General features: G+C 39.2%; 1 protein-coding gene across 1 annotated transcript in view; it reads left to right on the top strand.

Moving 5' to 3' along the window:
* sorcs3 (sortilin related VPS10 domain containing receptor 3) overlaps nucleotides 1-18,606 on the top strand; it is a 424,538-nt gene that overhangs the window by 167,861 nt on the left and 238,071 nt on the right. Inside the window, exon 2 of the mRNA XM_017724487.2 lies at nucleotides 10,540-10,607. Coding sequence (XP_017579976.1) covers nucleotides 10,540-10,607 — 68 coding nt within the window. The remainder of the gene's footprint in view (nucleotides 1-10,539; nucleotides 10,608-18,606) is intronic.

Here is an 18,606-nt window from a genome sequence, read left to right as displayed (position 1 = left end):
TTTTTCCCTTTTTTTTCTTTTTTTTTTTTTTTAAGAGAAACATCCAATTTTCTCCCATTTATCTCTTTTTCCTGAGCCACCCTCCTCCTCTTTTGGCAGAGTGGTCCTGGCTGACCTGAACCATCTGCTCTCCATCTTGTGAGGAGGGGCCCAGGGCCCAAGCAAATATTTTTCTCTACTAGACATACCAGCCTTGTCTGTCCCTCCAACCCTTCCTCGCCTACTTCCTCCCTCTCAACTCTCAGGACAGTTTGTAGAAACAGCCTTGCTGGGAGGGAGACAGGACGGATCAGGTCAAGGACGGCTGCTAGTCTCCTGCGCTGTCCCTCCTTTCCAATATTACATCACTTTCCGCCACTCGATGAGGTGCTGTGTAGACAACTCCAAGCGAAGTGACTCACAGTACAGCTGTACTTGTCAGAGCCACTCAAGGGAGGCGCCTGTTTAACAGCCTGCGTCGCTGACCTGAGGGACTGATGAGGGAGATATGCAAATGAGGCTGGTCACCTCAGCCTACCGTGATCAGAACTGGACACATGGCAGCATCTGGGGGGTGGATTACAGTACTGTTCAAAAGTTTGGAATGGTTTTAATAGTATAAACGCGCTTGCAGATGCTGATGCATGTGTCAAGAAATGCTAATACAGCCTGTAAATCCTGAGTCATTTCAAACTGAAGTCTCATTTATGGTGTTTAGAAGTCAGCTATCTGGGCCTGGTGGACACTGGTGCAAACCTTGGGGGGTGGTGAAGAGGAAAAGTCACATCTCCATGGTGAAGTTATGAAAGAATTTTGTAATTTCATAATGTCACAGGATGGTTGTTGCCATGCTGTGGCACAATGGAGAAATTCAATGCCACTGTAATGAGTGATAAAATTGCATCTTAATACTGATATGCGATATTATAATAAGTGGTATTAATGTTTTGTTTTATGTTTTAATATTGACATAAAAAGCATATTAATGTGAAATTGTTGGTGTCCTTTGTTTACCTTGTTTTAGGTTTGAATTGCTGTCTGAGGCTTTAGCCATTATTTGCATAATAACCATATTACCAGTCTCCAACACCACATGATTGCTATAGCTGTATTACGATAGCAGTAATAAGCTGTAAGTGAAATAGTTATCTTCTATATAATTACAGAACAAGTGTAAGAGAAATGCCACTTAGTAATAAGTAATACATAGTAAAATAATGGAAAACATGATGAAAAACTCTGGCAATACCAATAAGCACTGATGCCAAAGCCTCATTCTTTCATTATTTTTAAATACTTAAAAGTATTTAAAACATCAAAACCTGAATCACCAGACTAGAAACACATCGTTGTTATTACAATGTTTATGCCTCTGTAACAATCAGTTGCTGTAATAATGACGATATAATGCTGAGTGCTAGAGCTCAGTGTGAACCTCTCAGTAATTTGCTGTGTTATTACAGATAATAACTTAAGAGGAGTTGATTCCACAACGGAATGACAAATACAGTAATTTACTGTGAAAGAGTAGCAATAAAGACGGTGATGTCCTGGCAATTTGCAATAATTAATAGTGTGGTCTCTGTTTGGGCACAGGTGTGTTTTCTGATGAGCTGCATGCTCTCTCATGTATTCTCTCTCTCTCATAACATTATAGTCTACAGCTCAATTCAGAAAAGCTTCAGGGTTTGAAGAATGATTCAATGCATTCCAGAAGGAAACCAGGAATGAAGTTCAGCACTACATCAATTGCAATCACACTATGGATTATAAGAGAGATGTGTTGGCTGGTGTAAAGGTCACAGCAGATCTTTGCTCTTGTTTGTTGAACTCGCCTCAAGCGTTAAGCCTTTCTGCAGTAGCAGCCGGAGGAACTTCAGCACAGCATTACTAACAGCTAATCAGAGGAGGGTGGATGCCCCTCTCTGTTAGGTGCAAATCAGCAATTCTATGAAAATACACTGATAAGAAATACTGCTGTGGTGTTAGAGTCATATGCAAAAGTTTGGGCATCCCTTGTCATATTATATTTTGTTGATCTTCTAACTGAAAATAAGGTAACGTCCTCTACAAAGAACACACTTGTTTGCTGAATTTAACATGCTGGGGGGAAGGAGGGAAAAACAAAAATATGTGGCCTGTGTAAAACTCTTATAGTTTAGATTTTACATTTTATATTCTGTTATAATTTTTCCAATATGATCATTTCAAAAAACAATACATATGTCAATATATAAAATAATAAAAGAACAAGAAATTATGCATTAAAATATGCAGAAAAGGTTTTTACATTTCTGAGGTTTTACATTTTTAATGATGGTTATGTGAGAAATGTCACAATACACTCTGTGCACTTACAAAAAAAGTTGGATCTTCAAAGGTTCTTTAGTAAAGAAAATGTTTCTAAATAGCACGAAAAAGGTTCTTCTAATGTGACAATGTCAAGCGTGTAACCATAGAAGATACCTATTTAGTGTTATATAGAACTCTTTTCAAAAAGGCTCCATGTAGAACCATCTACAACATATTCTCCATTAATCTGAAGAACGATTTCATGATACAAGGAACACTTTAAGTACGCAAAGGGTTCTTTGAGTGCTCATGGTTCTACACTGCTCAAAAAAATAAAGGGAACACTTAAACAACACAATATAACTCCAAGTAAATCAAACTTCTGTGAAATCAAACTGTCCACTTAGGAAGCAACACTGACTGACAATCAATTTCACAGCTGTTGTGCAAATGGAATAGACAACAGGTGGAAATTATTGGCAATTAGCAAGACACACTCAATAAAGGAGTGGTTCTGCAGGTGGGGACCACAGACCACTTCTCAGTTCCTTTCTGCTTTCTGGCTAATGTTTTTGTCACTTTTTAATGTTGGTGGTGTTTTCACACTTGTGGTAGCATGAGACGGACTCTACAACCCACACAAGTGGCTCAGGTAGTGCAGCTCATCCAGGATGGCACATCAATGCGAGCTGGGTCAAGAAGATTTGCTGTGTCTGTCAGCGTAGTGTCCAAAGGCTGGAGGTGCTACCAGGAGACAGGCCAGTACACCAGGATACCTGGAGGAGGCCGTAGGAGGGCAACAACCCAGCAGCAGGACCGCTACCTCAGGAGGAGCACTGCCAGAGCCCTGCAAAATTACCTCCATTAGGCCACAAATGTGCATATGTCTGCACAAACGGTTAGAAACCGACTCCATGAGGATGGTATGAAGGCCCGACGTCCACAGATGGGGGTTGTGCTCACAGCCCAACACCGTGCAGGACGCTTGGCATTTGCCAGAGAACACCAGGTTTGGCAAATTCACCACTGGCGCCCTGTGATCTTCACAGATGAAAGCAGGTTCACACTAAGCACATGTGACAGACGTGACAGAGTCTGGAGACACCGTGGAGAGCGATCTGCTGCCTGCAACATCCTTCAGCATGACCGGTTTGGCAGTGGGTCAGTAATGGTGTTGGGTGGCATTTCTTTGGAGGGCCGCACAGCCCTCCACGTGCTCGCCAGAGGTAGCCTGACTACTACTGAGCACATCTGGGACATCATGTCTCGCTCAGTCCACCAACGCCACGTTGCACCACAAACTGTCCAGGAGTTGGCGGATGCTTTAGTCCAGGTCCGGGAGGAGATCCCTCAGGAGACCATCCGCCACTTCATCAGGAGCATGCCCAGGCATTGTAGGGAGGTCATACAGGCACGTGGAGGCCACACACAATACTGAGCCTCATTTTGACTTGTTTTAAGGACATCACATCAAAAGTTGGATCAGCCTCTCGTGTGTTTTTCCATTTTAATTTTGTGTGTGACTCCAAATCCAGGCCTCCATTGGTTAATAAATTTGATGTCCATTGATGATTTTTGTGTGATTTTGTTGTCAGCACATTCAACTTTGTACAGAACAAAGTATTCAATGAGAATATTTCATTCATTCAGATCTAGGATGTGTTATTTGAGTGTTCCCTTTATTTTTTTGAGCAGGGTATATAGATCCATGTTTTGACTAAAGAACCCTTGAAGAACCTTCGTTTTTAAGAGTGTGCATCACACCCTGCTGCATAGAAGATTAAGATGTTGCTGCAGCCTTCAAATTCCCCAAATTTCAATCCAGCCAAGCATCTGTGGGATGTGCTTGAACAACAAGTCCAAATAACAGCGGCTCCTCACAACTCACAGAACCTAAAGAACTGGCTGCTAATGTCTTGGTGCCAGATACCAACAGGGTACTTTCGGGGGTTTGTAGAGTCCATGTCTTGGCAGGTTGGAGCTGTTTTAGTGGCACACAGAGGACTGACAGCATGTTAGACTGGTCATAATATTTTGGCTCATTGTGTAATGGAATACTAGGCACATTACTTTCAGCCACTATATAAGGTGCTGTGTAGACATCTGTAAAGTGAAGTGACTCATAGAAAACACATACTTTTCACTCCTGCTCAGGGCAGGCACCTATTTAACAGCAGGCATTGCTCACCTGAGGGACTGATGTGGGATATGCAAACGAGGGCCTATCAGGACCTGAATTGGAGGCACTTTGGATCAAAATGGCTAGTGGTGCAGTATATATATATATATATATATATATATATATATATATATATATACACATATCACATACACACAACTATGATAACTCAAAGAAGCATCTGAATGAAATTTGACTTTAAATAGCCATTTGCCTGGTTAAGTAAATTTCTCTATCTTAGAGCACCTCTTATGTATGGACTTTTTCAGCATTATATGGATATATATATTTCAGCATTATATGGATTATATGTTCTCTTTTCCTAGAACATTTACAGCGTGTGGAAGCTATGGTGTCACCCAAAAAAAACCCTTATGACACCTACAAATGCAGTTGATTCTAAAATGACTTAGAAAGCTGGAGAGCAAAGCGAATTACTATATAATAAAATTAGCCTCATATTTCAAATGTGGTGACCAATTTGTAAGACAGAAAACTTTATTTTAAATAGACATTACAGTTGCAGTTATCATTTAATAACTTTGTTTTTCCTAAAATGCTTTTTGTTATTATTGTAATATAATTTTATATAAGATAATTGCTATTAATGTGATTCTAAGCTTTTGAACAATACTTTACATCACTTTCAGACACTATTCGAGGTGCTGTGTAGCCTCCAGCAACATGACTCACAGTATAGCTGTACCTGTCAGACCTGCTCAAGGGAGGCGCCTACTTAAGCCTATTTATGCTGACACAAGGGACCAATGGGGGATATGCAAATGAAGGCGGTCACTTTGGCCTATCTGGACCTGAATTGGATAGAAGGCAGCACCTGGGGGCTGGAAATAGCCTTGATTATGTAAAACATCAGCAGTGACTAATAATCATGGCTATTCCCTGTCAGTCTGCAGCTCTGCTTTTGCATTTATTAGGCAAATGGAAGCAACAAGCCTCAGAATAATTACGTAACCACAAACTGATTGGCAGTGGCTAGTGCCATGTCGATGCTAATGCGTAGATGCTAATATTTAGATGTTTTCTTTTGTTAGGAAAAGGCAATCGATTCACTGTAGTATTCTGCTCCTTCCGGACCTACTTTCAGCTTACTTACATTATTATTTTGCATACATTACTCTGTTGAGCTTTGTTATTTCAGAGCTCAAATTCCATTACTTTCTTTCAGAAGATCTTGTGGATTGATTTTTATATTCACTTGCCAAGCGCTGGAGAGAAGCCTTATTTTAGGGCTTATTTTAGTGACCTCATTCATAAACCATCCAGTATACGGATTTTGGCAGTGCTATTTGCAGTCACAGCATATGACAAAAAGTAGGGAAGACTGCAGATTTTTATTTATTTATTAATTTTTACACTTTAGTCAATTTGCCAACAACCAACCGAACACAATATGCTTATCGGCATCAAGTGTGTCCAAAGTTTTTTTGCAAGCTATTCTCCTGAGAATTAACACATTTAGTTGTTTAAGTGTTGAATGAAGCTGATTCTAAAATTTGAGGAGGCTAAATATAACTGAAGACACTAAATTTACCATCCAGAACGGCTCATTTTTAGGCATTATAGAGGTTCCTTAAAGTGATGCTGTAAAGAACCTCTCTGATTTTGTTATTTCAGAGTTATCCATTACATTTTACATGTAGTGATCCTATGGCATCTTCTGTGCAAATGAGGGCCTATTTGGACCTGAATTGGAGGCAGCTAGAAGACTGAAATAGCTAGTGATCATAATAACATCTAAAAGACCGAAGGTCATTTTTAAACACAAGTTTCTTGACTTGAATGTGTGAGTCTGCGCACTTAAGATGGTTCAAGGTTTCTTTAGTAAAGACATACACAACCATGAACACTCAAAGGACTCTTTGCATCCTTAAGTGGTTCTCTGCTTGGTGAACTTGTAGTTCAGACTGATGGAGAATGTGCTGTATATGGTTCTACGAAAGCACCAAAAGGTTTTTTCCATTGTTTCAAGCTTAACATCATTATAATAGAAGAAACTTTTTGGTGCTGTATAAGCCATTTTAAAAAAAGGTTTTACAGAACCAGACAAAACACATTCTATCAATCTGAAGAACCATTTCACCATGCAGGGAACCGCTGAAGTATGAAATGGTTCCATATCAAACCATTCCCTTTACTAAAAACCTGTAAAAATACAGCTTAAGAATGTAAGAAAACACTTGTAATAGGTAAAGAGCTTTTACATTATGTGAAAATTCTTTAACTTAAGAAAAGGTTCTTCACACATTACTTACAAAATGGTTCTTTAAAGCAGTGGTTCACAAACCAGTCCTTTTTCTATAGCCCTGTGTAGCACATTAAGTTTGAGCAAAAATCTGCACATTTGCGGTTCCTGAAAGACTAGTTTGAAAACCACTGCTTTGAAGAACCTTCCAGTAAAATGTTCTTTAGGGAACTAAAAGTGGTTCACCTGTTTTCACCCCAAAGAACATTTCTGGCACTTTCATTCTGAAGTATGTGGTGATCAGATCTAGAATGCAGATTATTTAATAACAAATTATTATAAATATTGTACAATTATGAAAGCATACATACACTTTGTTGTCAGCTCTTACATTGACCCTTTTTAATCATTTTAATCAAATGCTAATTTAACTCTGGATTCAGTTCTTCAAGACTTCAGAAGAATTGAAATTGGAAAATCAGGTGGATCTGATTAGAGCTGCAATTAGCACATCACCAGCTAAAATAATCTATGTTAATAAACATAACCAAGAAAATAACATGAAAGCAGTGTTTAACATTTTACCATTCATATCGGCCTGTGCTGGAGAAGTCGCTCAAAGTTTGTCAGAATAACATGACTAGGCTGCAGTATGTGAGGGTGTGCACGTGTTGACTGCAAGGGTGTGAGATGTTCTGGACAGGCAGCTCAGCGGCTATCAAAGCCCCCCCATTGTCCTTTGTTTAACCCCAAAGGCTAACTCCTCTGAACACAGAGACCCGAAAAAGCTTGTGGATCAAACGACCCTGGTGTTCAAGGTTGAGAACCATCCAGATCAATCACGTCAGAATCAAAAGCTTTGCAGTCAGATTGGCTTGTGAGCATGCTACACACAGCAGTAGATATGAGAACATGGAGGCTTGCTGTTTTGGCTCCATTTTATTTTAGCACTCAGCCACTGCTTACACTGCGTGTTGGTTTACAGCATACAAATTGTGACATTTTGACACCATTGGATGGATGGAAAGTCAGAATCAGGTCTTTGTCAGATGGGTGATGTGCCCAAAAATACTACAAAAACAAAAAAAAAGCACTGTATTTCCTAATCCTGGTACTGGAGGCCCCCTGCTCTGCACATTTTAGTGCTTTCCTTGCATGCCTAATTCAACTAATCAGCTCATTAACAACCCCTTACTGAGCCGTAGTGGGTGTTAAAGCAGAGATTGCATTAAAATATGCTGAGCAGGAGTACCCCCAGACCATGGCTGGGATACACTATGTCAAACCCTATCATAGTGATTATGTTCAAGTGACTATATCATGGAAAAACAACATTCCAAATTTGCAACACACTCCAACGTTGTTGGGAGATCATCTTACTTTAACAATACTTAATTGTTTAGGGACTAATTACAACAATTGGAGTTTTGAAAGCTGTTTTTTTTTATCATACAGGGTCTTCTTTGTAAAACTGGACCACAGGTAGTCCAGTCTAGCACTCATACTCATTCAATGGTAACACATGCAGAATGTGACATTGTCATGGTGAAATAAGCATGGATGTCCCTGAATAAAGACGTTGTCTAGGAGGCAACATATGTCTTTCAGTGTTAATGGTGCCTTCACAGATGTGTTGCCCATGCCATGGATGCTGATATATTCCCCTACAATGCCAGAGGCTGGCTTTTTTTAAATACTGATAACAATCTGGATGGTCATTGTTGTCTTTGAGAACAAAACATATTATATCAAACACTGGAATGGTTGACTCATTAGACCACAATGTATCTTTCCACTGTGCATCAGACTATTTCAGATGAGAAGCGGATAACATTTCTGCACATTGCTTCCACTGTGCATAGTACAGTCTTAACTTGCAGCAAATCAGCATTTATCAACAGCAGTTCATCAAAGCAGTCCCGAACTCATGTGCTGATCTCACAGAAGCATGCTGTTTTTAATGTAGTGCCAACTGCAGGGTGTAATGTGGCAAGCGGCTTACCCCATGTGGTGACCAAACTAGCAACCTCTTCCTTAAGAAATGGATGCACTAAGGGGTAAGCCACCATCCAGGCACATGAGAGGGGCATCAAGTGCAGAGCAGTAGAGACCAGAAAGAAAATGCAATTACAAAGAATTTTTTAAGTAAGTACCAGGGGAGAAAGAAAGACTTGAAACCACAACTAATAATAGAGAGAAAACAAGGCACTCAAGAATGTAAATGAGCAAGAAATCAAACCCTCAGTCCTCTTGATGCTAGGCCATAATACTGCACTACGTGTCACTGAAGAGGCAGTTTAAAAACCCCTTCTCTTACCAAATTCTTAATTCTCCAAAAATGCACACACAAAGCTCCCTTCCTTGATTCTTTTGTTCCTCTCTCCCTGAACACTGGAAGTAAACAAACTCAAATATTCTTTTTTATTTGTTTTCTGAAACACTTACATTAGAGAAATACTTAGTGGGAATAGAAATTAACCAACACTCAAAAGGGCAGCAACACACTAATATAGAGGCTAATCAGAGAAACATGCTCATGTCACCATGAACTCAAGACTGAGCAGAGAGCTGTGTGTGAGTTCTCCTTAAATAAGGCATTCAACAGCTGACACTGATCAGCCCTAAACAATTCTTCTTGGTTCTCTGCCCCCCTCCAGTGGCTGGAGGTGACCTAGCGGGAGACCAGATGTTACACAGGGTCAAAGGTCATGGACAGTCATTTGCGGTTTTCAGCCTTGTCTCTGCACCCTTATGAGATTTCTCCAGATTGCAGAAATCTTTTGATGATGTTATGCACCATAGAAGGTTAAATACCTAAAATCTTTGGATAAGATCATTAAGTGAACATTATTTTTAGACTGTTGAATTATCTGTATTTTTATTATTTTTTTTGGAAAGTGGCAAGCCTTGACCCATCCTTGCAGGATACAGCCTTTCCAGGGTACTCATTTTATACCCAAGCACAATTGCATCATCTGATTAAGATGTTTTTTTTTAACATTTCACATTGTTCCTAGTCCTAAATTGCCCTGTCCTAACTTTTGAAACATATTCCTAACTTGAAAAGCTAAGTATAACCATGCGTGATGCCACAGAAGAACCACCTTTGGTTCCCTAAATAATCTTTCCACATTCTGTCCCAACATGGAATTAAGTTTATATGTAAACCATGTTATAGTTTCAAAACTTATTCAACCATACGGTCCATATATGGAAATAAAACGTCCTGTTTGGAAAGTGTTTTTGTGATTTTACATAATAAAACAAATAAAATTTAATTGAATTAAATAAAATTCTGACAAAGTACTGTAATAAAAGCAGTCTGTTGAATTCTAAGGGATAATGAGAGGCCAGAAAATGGCCATGCAAAAATGATTAATGACTTTATAATAAACTCACACAAACTTAAGAAGAGGATCATCATAAGTGGAGAAAAAATAAATTAGGATCCAGGTCTTGTTAACAACAGCCATACTTAAGTTTATTTGCACAAGTCATTTGTTTTAAGGCCGAATAACATGTTTATTCCTTTTCACTCATTTATTTTTTTATTTCTTCATACATTGAAAACAAAGACACAGTATTGCTTGGGAAAGATTAATTAAATCATTAGTTACAGCTTGAAGCATTATTTTTCATTATTTTTAAAAATAAATATATAAAAATACAGAAATACAGGGTACTGTAGTGTAGTTTAATGCTAAAACAAAATGCCAAAATGATTTATAGAAAAATGCCTTGAAGTTACCTCTAATTCAACTCATTAATGCTTAATTTAGTTGTTTATCTAATAAAAAGCATGGATACTGGAAAAAATGTTTGAACAACTCATACTGTTTGTTGCATTCCCCACCAAAGGCCTAACTTGTGTTTCCTTATCTTACAGGTGATTCTGATCCTGACCAAGCTTTATGACTTCCACTTGGGCAGCGTCACTGAGAGCTCCCTGTGGAGGTAAGAGGTATTCACATCTCTCTCTCTCTCGGAGTTCTCTATCCACAACAATCCATTCCCCAGAGTCTGTAGTCTGTCTCTGCTGTTGTTCTTTAGCCTTGAGCAGGTAAATAAGGTGGTGCCTGTGTTAGAGATTAGTAGGCTTGAATATGTCTTGTACACTACTGTCCTTACATCTCCTCTGGGAAAAACAGAAAACAGACAGAGCAAGAGACAGAAAACAGAGGTGGAGAAGACTCCAACAGTCACAGCAACCAAAATAGCAATGGAAGCCAAAGTTGCAACTACCTTTACATTTTTCACAAGATAGATGCTGTCCAAAATGTCTTCAGAACTGACTGCTTTCTTCAATGCTACCTTTAGCCATTTTATCAAAAATGATCTTGAGCAGCTTCTTCACTACAGTCAGCTGCCTTCTTCAGAATCACTGTTAGCCCCTTTCTTCTCGACTACCTTAAATTACCTCCTTTTAAACAAGCCAATTTAAACTACACTTCAGAACTAAAACTTGTCATTTTCTTTGAAACTAACCTTAGTCGCTGTCTTCAAAACTATTGTTAACCTTTATAATCAAACCTAGTATTAGCTAGTTTAGTAAGTTCCTGTGCAAGAGAAAATAGCATTTCAAACTGGCTCAGAAATGCCCACCAACTATGAGCAGGGAATTAAAAGGGGCTAGAAACTAGCAGGAGAGTGAGAGCAGAGATTCAGGTAAGTGAACCCAGGCTCATCAGGTTTGCTAAGAGCAAGAGCAACTTTTGGGTTAGGAAAGAAAAAATGTATATCTGCAAACTAGCCGAAAGAAGCTGTTAACATTCAAATTAAAACCAAGATGTTTCAATACTGTTGGCTTTATCCAGTCTCTTATTCCTTATACTGAGCTTTCACAAGCTAAAGTTGGAATTAGCTGATTTCTTGCTTTGCAAAATCCAGGCCGAAGAAAGCTACTTCTTTCCTCTGTCCCTCATTAGCCCTGTTCTCTGGGAGTCGTCCAGCTGGGTGTACAGCTTACCTCCCCTCTTCCGCCACTTTTTTGGGTCAGGCCGGTGTTACAGGATCTCTGAAGCACTTTTTCGTGTCAACAGTGAAGGTTTAATGGTTCTTTGTGATCTAAGGCAGCTGGTGGTTTTGTGTCAGAGTGCTGCCAAGCTAGACAGAAAGAGACCATAAGGTCATAGGGGAACTCATATACAGAAATAGCATATATAATCTGGACGTCTATCTAGATACTTGCCAGACCTGAGTATGTTAGAATGTAACATAGAACCAATTGGCAGGTTTCTCCAATATGAGAAAAAGCCTGTTTTTGAGTCATGGTGTATGTTAAAGCCTATTTCAACTTAACCTGTTCATGCATCTTGGGCTGATCCTACAGCTGCTTGATTAGGAAAAATGTAAATGCAACCAAGACATGTTGGTGACTATCTGATTTCTTAAACAATTCTGAAAGGGGGTTAAAACATATTGTAGATGTAACTGAGGCAAATGTAAATGTGTCTATTTCTTCAAGTAACATATTGCTGCTTTCGGAAACAAAACCTTGTATCTCCATTTTTGTCGATTTCAGTTGTTGACATAATTTGAAAGTACCTGTTGTCCTTCACATTGTGTGTAAATTTCATGATGAACGGATCAACAGAAATAATGCAAAACTACTCAGAAAGGTTCCACTGACTTGCATTAAAAGTAAAGCTTGTTTTTCCTTCCCCTGTAAAATTCTCATTTTAGAGATACAGGATATTGTTCTGATAACAGTGAAATCCTGATATGAGGAGCGTAAGATACCAACATTAAAGTACAAATGTATAAATAGGATTTTAGAGTGTAGAAAGTTTTGAAGTCATCACCTACATTGTCACAAGAAGATCTCACAATAAAGAAAGAAGTGAAGAACCCTGGAATTGTTCTAGCTGGAGCTTTTTGTGCATTGAAAATTCAGTACATGCAAGAGAGAATGAATAATAGTGTACACTTAGTAAACAAATACATGTTTGTGTGTCACTGCTTTCTCCATATTTACAGTATGGTGACTTTGAGAGGATGACTTGGCAGCCAGCCAAACCTATAATCCACCCCCCCAAACCTAAATTGAATATTTTCTGGCTCTCTGATTTCTATATCATCTCACTGTAATCCATATAGATTTCTGAACAGATTACTTCTAGCTCTTGTTTAAATGTATTTTGGAGTTTGTGCCAAGATAAGATCTATGCCATCATTGTTTTGCCATGTACATATTATGTAGCTGTATTCTGTCCTTAGCAGCTGGTCATTGTCTGTTTTTGGGATGATGGGCCCAATACCCCTTGCAGCAGTTGGCAAGCATGTGTTGGATTTCAAAGTTAATGTTCTGCTCAGGTCACATGGAATGGATCTTTCAATGTTAAAGAAAAAGGAAGCTATAGTTATATTGCTATTTACAGAGCCTCAGTTCATTGTTTAATGCAACAAAAGTAACAACAATAACAATGTATATTTAAATCTGCTTTAAGAGTATATATCTAGATGCCTAATAGATGACTACCACAGGATTTGTTACAAATTAAGCTACTAGCCACTGTAGTTAAGCTGAGCAGAAGCTTTGATGCATATTAAAACTGATGCACACCCAAACACAGTCCACACAGACCAGCTTCACAGCGAGCGGACCTTTATCCTGGTATTCGGCATTATCCTGCCACAAAGCCCCGGGAATCCTCTGTCTCTGTGCAGCCCAAGCCACAATCCATCACAATGATGGGCTGGCGTTACCACGGGATTCCATGTTGACAAAACGAGGGTAGCTGCAATCATATTCAGCGTTCTGCAAATGAGGCCTGGTGGGATGTATCAGCTTTTCTCCTGCCATTCCTCAGTGAAAGGTGCGCGTGCCTCAAGAAATAATGGAGCTTTGGTACCAACAACTCTGATATCAAGCAACCATCAGCTGTTTTCTAACAACCACCATTAGCCACTATCTTCACAACCACAGTTAGCCATTTTCTTCACAACCACAGTTAGCTACTTTCTTCTCAACCACAGTTAGCTACTTTATTCTCAACTGCAGTTAGCTACTTTCTTCTCAACCACAGTTAGCTACTTTCCTAAAGTCCACCATTAGCCACATTTTTCAAGACCACCATTAAGCACTTTCTTCAAATCCACTGTTAGCCACTTTCTGATAGCCACTTTCTTCACAACCACACTTAGCAACTCTTTTCAGAACCACAGTTAGACACTTTCTTCAAATGACAGTGAGGTTCGTTCATCAAATCCACAGTTAGCCACATACTTCACATCCACCTTTAGCCACTTTCTTCACAACTACTGTTAGCTACTTTCTTCAAGACCACCTTTAGCCACTTTCTTCACAACTACTGTTAGCTACTTTCTTCAAGACCACCTTTAGCCACTTTCTTCACAACTACTGTTAGCTACTTTCTTCAAGACCACCTTTAGCCACTTTCTTCACAACTACTGTTAGCTACTTTCTTCAAGACCACCTTTAGCCACTTTCTTCACAACTACTGTTAGCTACTTTCTTCAAGACCACCTTTAGCCACTTTCTTCACAACTACTGTTAGCTACTTTCTTCAAGACCACCTTTAGCCACTTTCTTCACAACTACTGTTAGCTACTTTCTTTGAAACCACCTTTAGCCACTTTCTTCACAACTACTGTTAGCTACTTTCTTCAAGACCACCGCTTGCCATTTTCTTCACAACCACACTTAGCCACTGTCTTCTCAACCATAGTTAGCCATTTTCTTCAAAGTAACAATGAGGCACTTTCATCAAATCCACCGTTAGCCACTTTCTTCACTTTTCTTCAAGAGCACCATTAGCCACTTACTTGACTACTACAGTAGTTAGCTTCTTTCTTCAGTACAGCCATAAATCAGATTTTCTGCCAACTTAAAATTAAGCACTTCTTAACTTTCTTCTAGCGATTCTCTTTGAAATGGCTGTTAGCCTGACCACTTTCTTGAAAAGTACTTTAGTCACTTTTCAAAACAAAGCTTTTACTTTATTCCCAAATTATAGCTTCTAAATGAGCGTTAGTCAGTTTCTTCTAAACAGTCACTTCTTAACAGTAACACTACTCTTAGTCACCTACTTCAAAATGACTGCTGCTTTTTTCCAATCACTGTTTTATTCAAAGGTACTGTTAGCCATTTTGTTAAAAAGCGCAGAAGCTGCTTTTCTTTTTTTTTTAAAACCTCAACAGTTTTTCCCCCAAACAGCTATTAATTCATTCATTAAATTAATCAATTATTTATTTATACATTTATTCGCAAAATTAGCTTCTTTTTCAGACAGATCCAAGTGTTTCGTTGCAGTTTGTTATAAAATGTTTGTGTAAGTCTATGTTTGTTTGTGTAAGTCTCCCCTCCCATAGAGCTGCTGTGATGCAAGGCAAATTTTAGAGAAATCTGACAATAAAGTATATTGTATCATATCGAACCGTATTGATGGCACTGTAACAAAACAGTGATCTCATGTTGCACAGCATCATTCTTCCTGTGCTTGCCACTTTCCTGTGGTTAATTGAGCTCATTGTTTGTTACAGTAGAGCCTTGTGAAGTTTGCAGCCAGGGCTAGACAGCTGCTGACTTTTAGAGAAAGGTCAGAGGAGTTCCAGAAAAATCGACATGTCCATTTTAATGAACAGCGTGACCTTAAACAATAGAGATGGATCAGTCATTTTTAGTACATGCTACTGAAAGTGTTCAGCTCTGTGTCTGAGTGTGAGTCAACATGAGGGAAACCTCCACGTCTTCAAAGTGCCAAGTCAGATGAGGAGAAAATGAATTCTTTCTTTTGGGCTAATTGTTGTATTAACATGTATTGTGTATTGTGAGGTGAAGACTAAAAATGGAGTGAAAGTATTTCACTCCAATATTATTTACACAGTAGCTGACATTGGATTTTAGCCTCTTTGTCAAAGCAAATTAAACAGTCAAATCAGCAATAACCAAGATGAATGAGGCTGAGCACTTTTAAAAATAACAAAGTAGATGCATACTTGGTAAAATACTACTTCAGTGAAAGTACAAGTATTCTGGCTGCCTTTCTAATTAAGTAAAAGTACAAAAGTACTTGTTCGACTATGTACCCAAGTATTAACAGCAAAAGTACTGAACGTTCTGAAAGTTTTATTAAGAAGACCTCCATGGCTGCAAATCTGAAAGGTTTTTCATGCTTGCAGTGACTTGTGTCTCCTTAAAAGAACTTGTGACAGTAATATTATACAACATATATAACTAACAATAATTTTACATTTCATTCACAAGCAAGTACTTGTGCACTTTTACTCATACAGAAATACAAAGAAATTATTTCCTCTTTTGCTTGAGTATATTTGTTTGTATTCAAAGTATCAAAGTATTGTACATCCAAATTCCAAAAAAAGATGCTGAATTCCAAGAAAAACAGAAAGCAGTTATTTATAATGCATTAAATTGCATTACATTAAAAACAGTGCAAAAACATATTTGATGAGCTTTTTTTTTTTTTTTTTTAAGTTTTGTTCATTCCAAATATGGTGCCTGCAACAAGTTCCAAATTAGTTGAGACATGAGCAGTTATGTGTTACTGAATTATATCAGCTTTCCTTTTAACTGCTTCCTAACACTGCTGTGCTACCCGGCTTTTCACAACAGGCTGGGACACTAAGAAGGAAAGAAAAGCAAAGGCTATTGTATTTATATATTTTTTCATATTAACTACAAGTTGTGCAGCGGCACAATTGTTCACACCAAACTGTCCTGAACTGGAAACTCTTACTATCTGTCACAAGCCCGTCTATTCACCTTGCAAAAGGAACATTCCCTCGACCATCTCATCTCCTCCTACAGGCAAGAACTTACAACTACAAAGCTTGCTGAGGTGAAATCAGTGAGAATGTGGTCTCCTGGTGCCATAGAGGAATTGGGGGGAATGTCTGTAAGGAGACTTGGATTTCATCAAGGACTGCCAATATATATAAAAATAACAAACTTTGGTTCTCCAACGAGCTCAAGAAATGGTGTACAACCAAGGAAGGGGCTTACAGGAGTGGTAACATGATGCATTTAAAAGAGCAAAGTATGCCCTCAACAAAGCAGTCAAAACTGGCAAACACAAATACAGAAAAATACTGGAGCGGCAATTCTGCTCAAACAATCGATTGTTCCTGCATCTGTAATGGACTCCAAACCGTCACAAACTTCAAACTTTTAGCTTCAAACATATCAGCAGACTGTGTGCCTCCAAACCAGCTTAATAATTTTTACTTAAGATTTGAAATACAAAGGACATCTCCGCTCTCTACCCTGTGTCCAGCTTCAGTCTGCTTGCTACACACTGTCTGCAGTCTCTTTCCACCTCACCCCCACCTGCTCTCACCTCCACAACACCTACAACCCCATCCCTACCACCTTCCATCACCTTCACTGAACAGTAAGTCAGCTGTGTTCTCAGGAAAAAATGAAGGAAAGTACTTGACCCTGATAGTGTCTCACAAGCAACACTCTAGCATTGTTCTCAACATCTTGATCTCTTCAATTACTCCTTGACCCAGTCTGCTGTACCTGCTTGTTTTAAGACCTCTGTCATCACGCGAGTTCCAAAAAAGCAGAAGATCTCCTACTTGCATGACTACAGTCCTAACCTCTGTAGTCAGTGTTTTGAGAGACTTTTACTGCACCTCAAAGTCATCACTGCTGCCTCCAGCATCCTCTGCAGTTTGAGCTAAAAGGTCTTAAGGTGATTTCAACAATTTGGTTCTGTATTACATCCTGCAAAACCTGGGTGGCCCTAACACTTATGCCTGGATGCTGTTTGTAGAGTTTAGTTCTGCTTTCAGCACCATCATTCCTGACTTTCTACAATACAAACTGTGGCACCTCAGTGTTCTCTGCTACAATGTCTGCTACTTGATCCACAACTTCTTGTCCAGGGTAAGTGAACACACCTGCCCCTTGTTCTAGTCTCTCTATACACATGACTATACTTACATAAGTGACTCTCAAACATATTCAGTTTGCAGATGACACTATCCTGGTTGGCCTCATCTCAAACAAAGATCAGTCCACATGCTGGGGGAAAGAAACATGGTTGGTGTCCTAGTGTGGAGCTAATTATCTGAAGTTAAACAGGAAAAACTGTGGAGAATGTTCATTTCAGAAAGAAACCTAATGCCCTACTGCCTCCAATGAAAATACACAACTCCATAGTCAGCAGAACAGTCTTACAAATTTCCTGGCACCACCTTTTACATGAGCAGGGCCTCAAATAGGACAGACACAGCATTGCAGTTCTGAAGAAGGTCCAACAGCAGTTGTATTTCCTGTGACATCTTAAATATCTGGGCTGCGTCAAGCAGTACTGGTGAAATTCTACACTGCCATAATAGAATCCATCATCATCTAACCTATATGCTCCTAGTTTGGCTCTACATCTTTACACACCAAACAAACTACAGCAAACAGCGTGCTGTGCAGAGAAAATCATTGGCTGTCTGATCTCCACCCTCAGAGCTCTTTACTCATCTAGAATGGTGGGGAAAATAGCAGCTGACTGCTCATACCGAGTAAATCTCTCTACCAACGGTGTCAATCTCAGCAGAGACTAAGAATGAAGGCTCTGGCCAATCGCCACGTCTACAATTTCTTTCCCCAGGCCATCATCCTCTTAAACAAGGGTGCTTCTCTCTGTCTCAGCTGCACATAGTTTTATCACATACAATGCAATGTATAAAAAACTACTGTACAGGCCTTAATGTTATTCTTCTGAATAAGAATATTTCCCACTTAACTGAAGACAGTAAATTTACTTACATTTATATTAGCCGCTCAATTCTTTGGGCTTTACTGTGGCCTGTGCCTGTCGCCTTGGTGCCGACGACGGCCACAAGAGCCGGCAGGAAGTCAAGGCCCAAACTCTGAGCCCAGACGAAACCCCATAAAGACAGCCATGTCATTCTTCTTGGGTCAGATGCCCATACCACCGTCACCAAATCAGCATCAGCTGTCTCTCAT

Source organism: Pygocentrus nattereri, chromosome 12 (genome assembly GCF_015220715.1).
Source record: "Pygocentrus nattereri isolate fPygNat1 chromosome 12, fPygNat1.pri, whole genome shotgun sequence".
Taxonomy (NCBI): Eukaryota; Metazoa; Chordata; class Actinopteri; order Characiformes; family Serrasalmidae; genus Pygocentrus; species Pygocentrus nattereri.
Note: the sequence above shows the minus strand (reverse complement) of the source record. Positions and strands in the feature narration are given on the sequence as shown.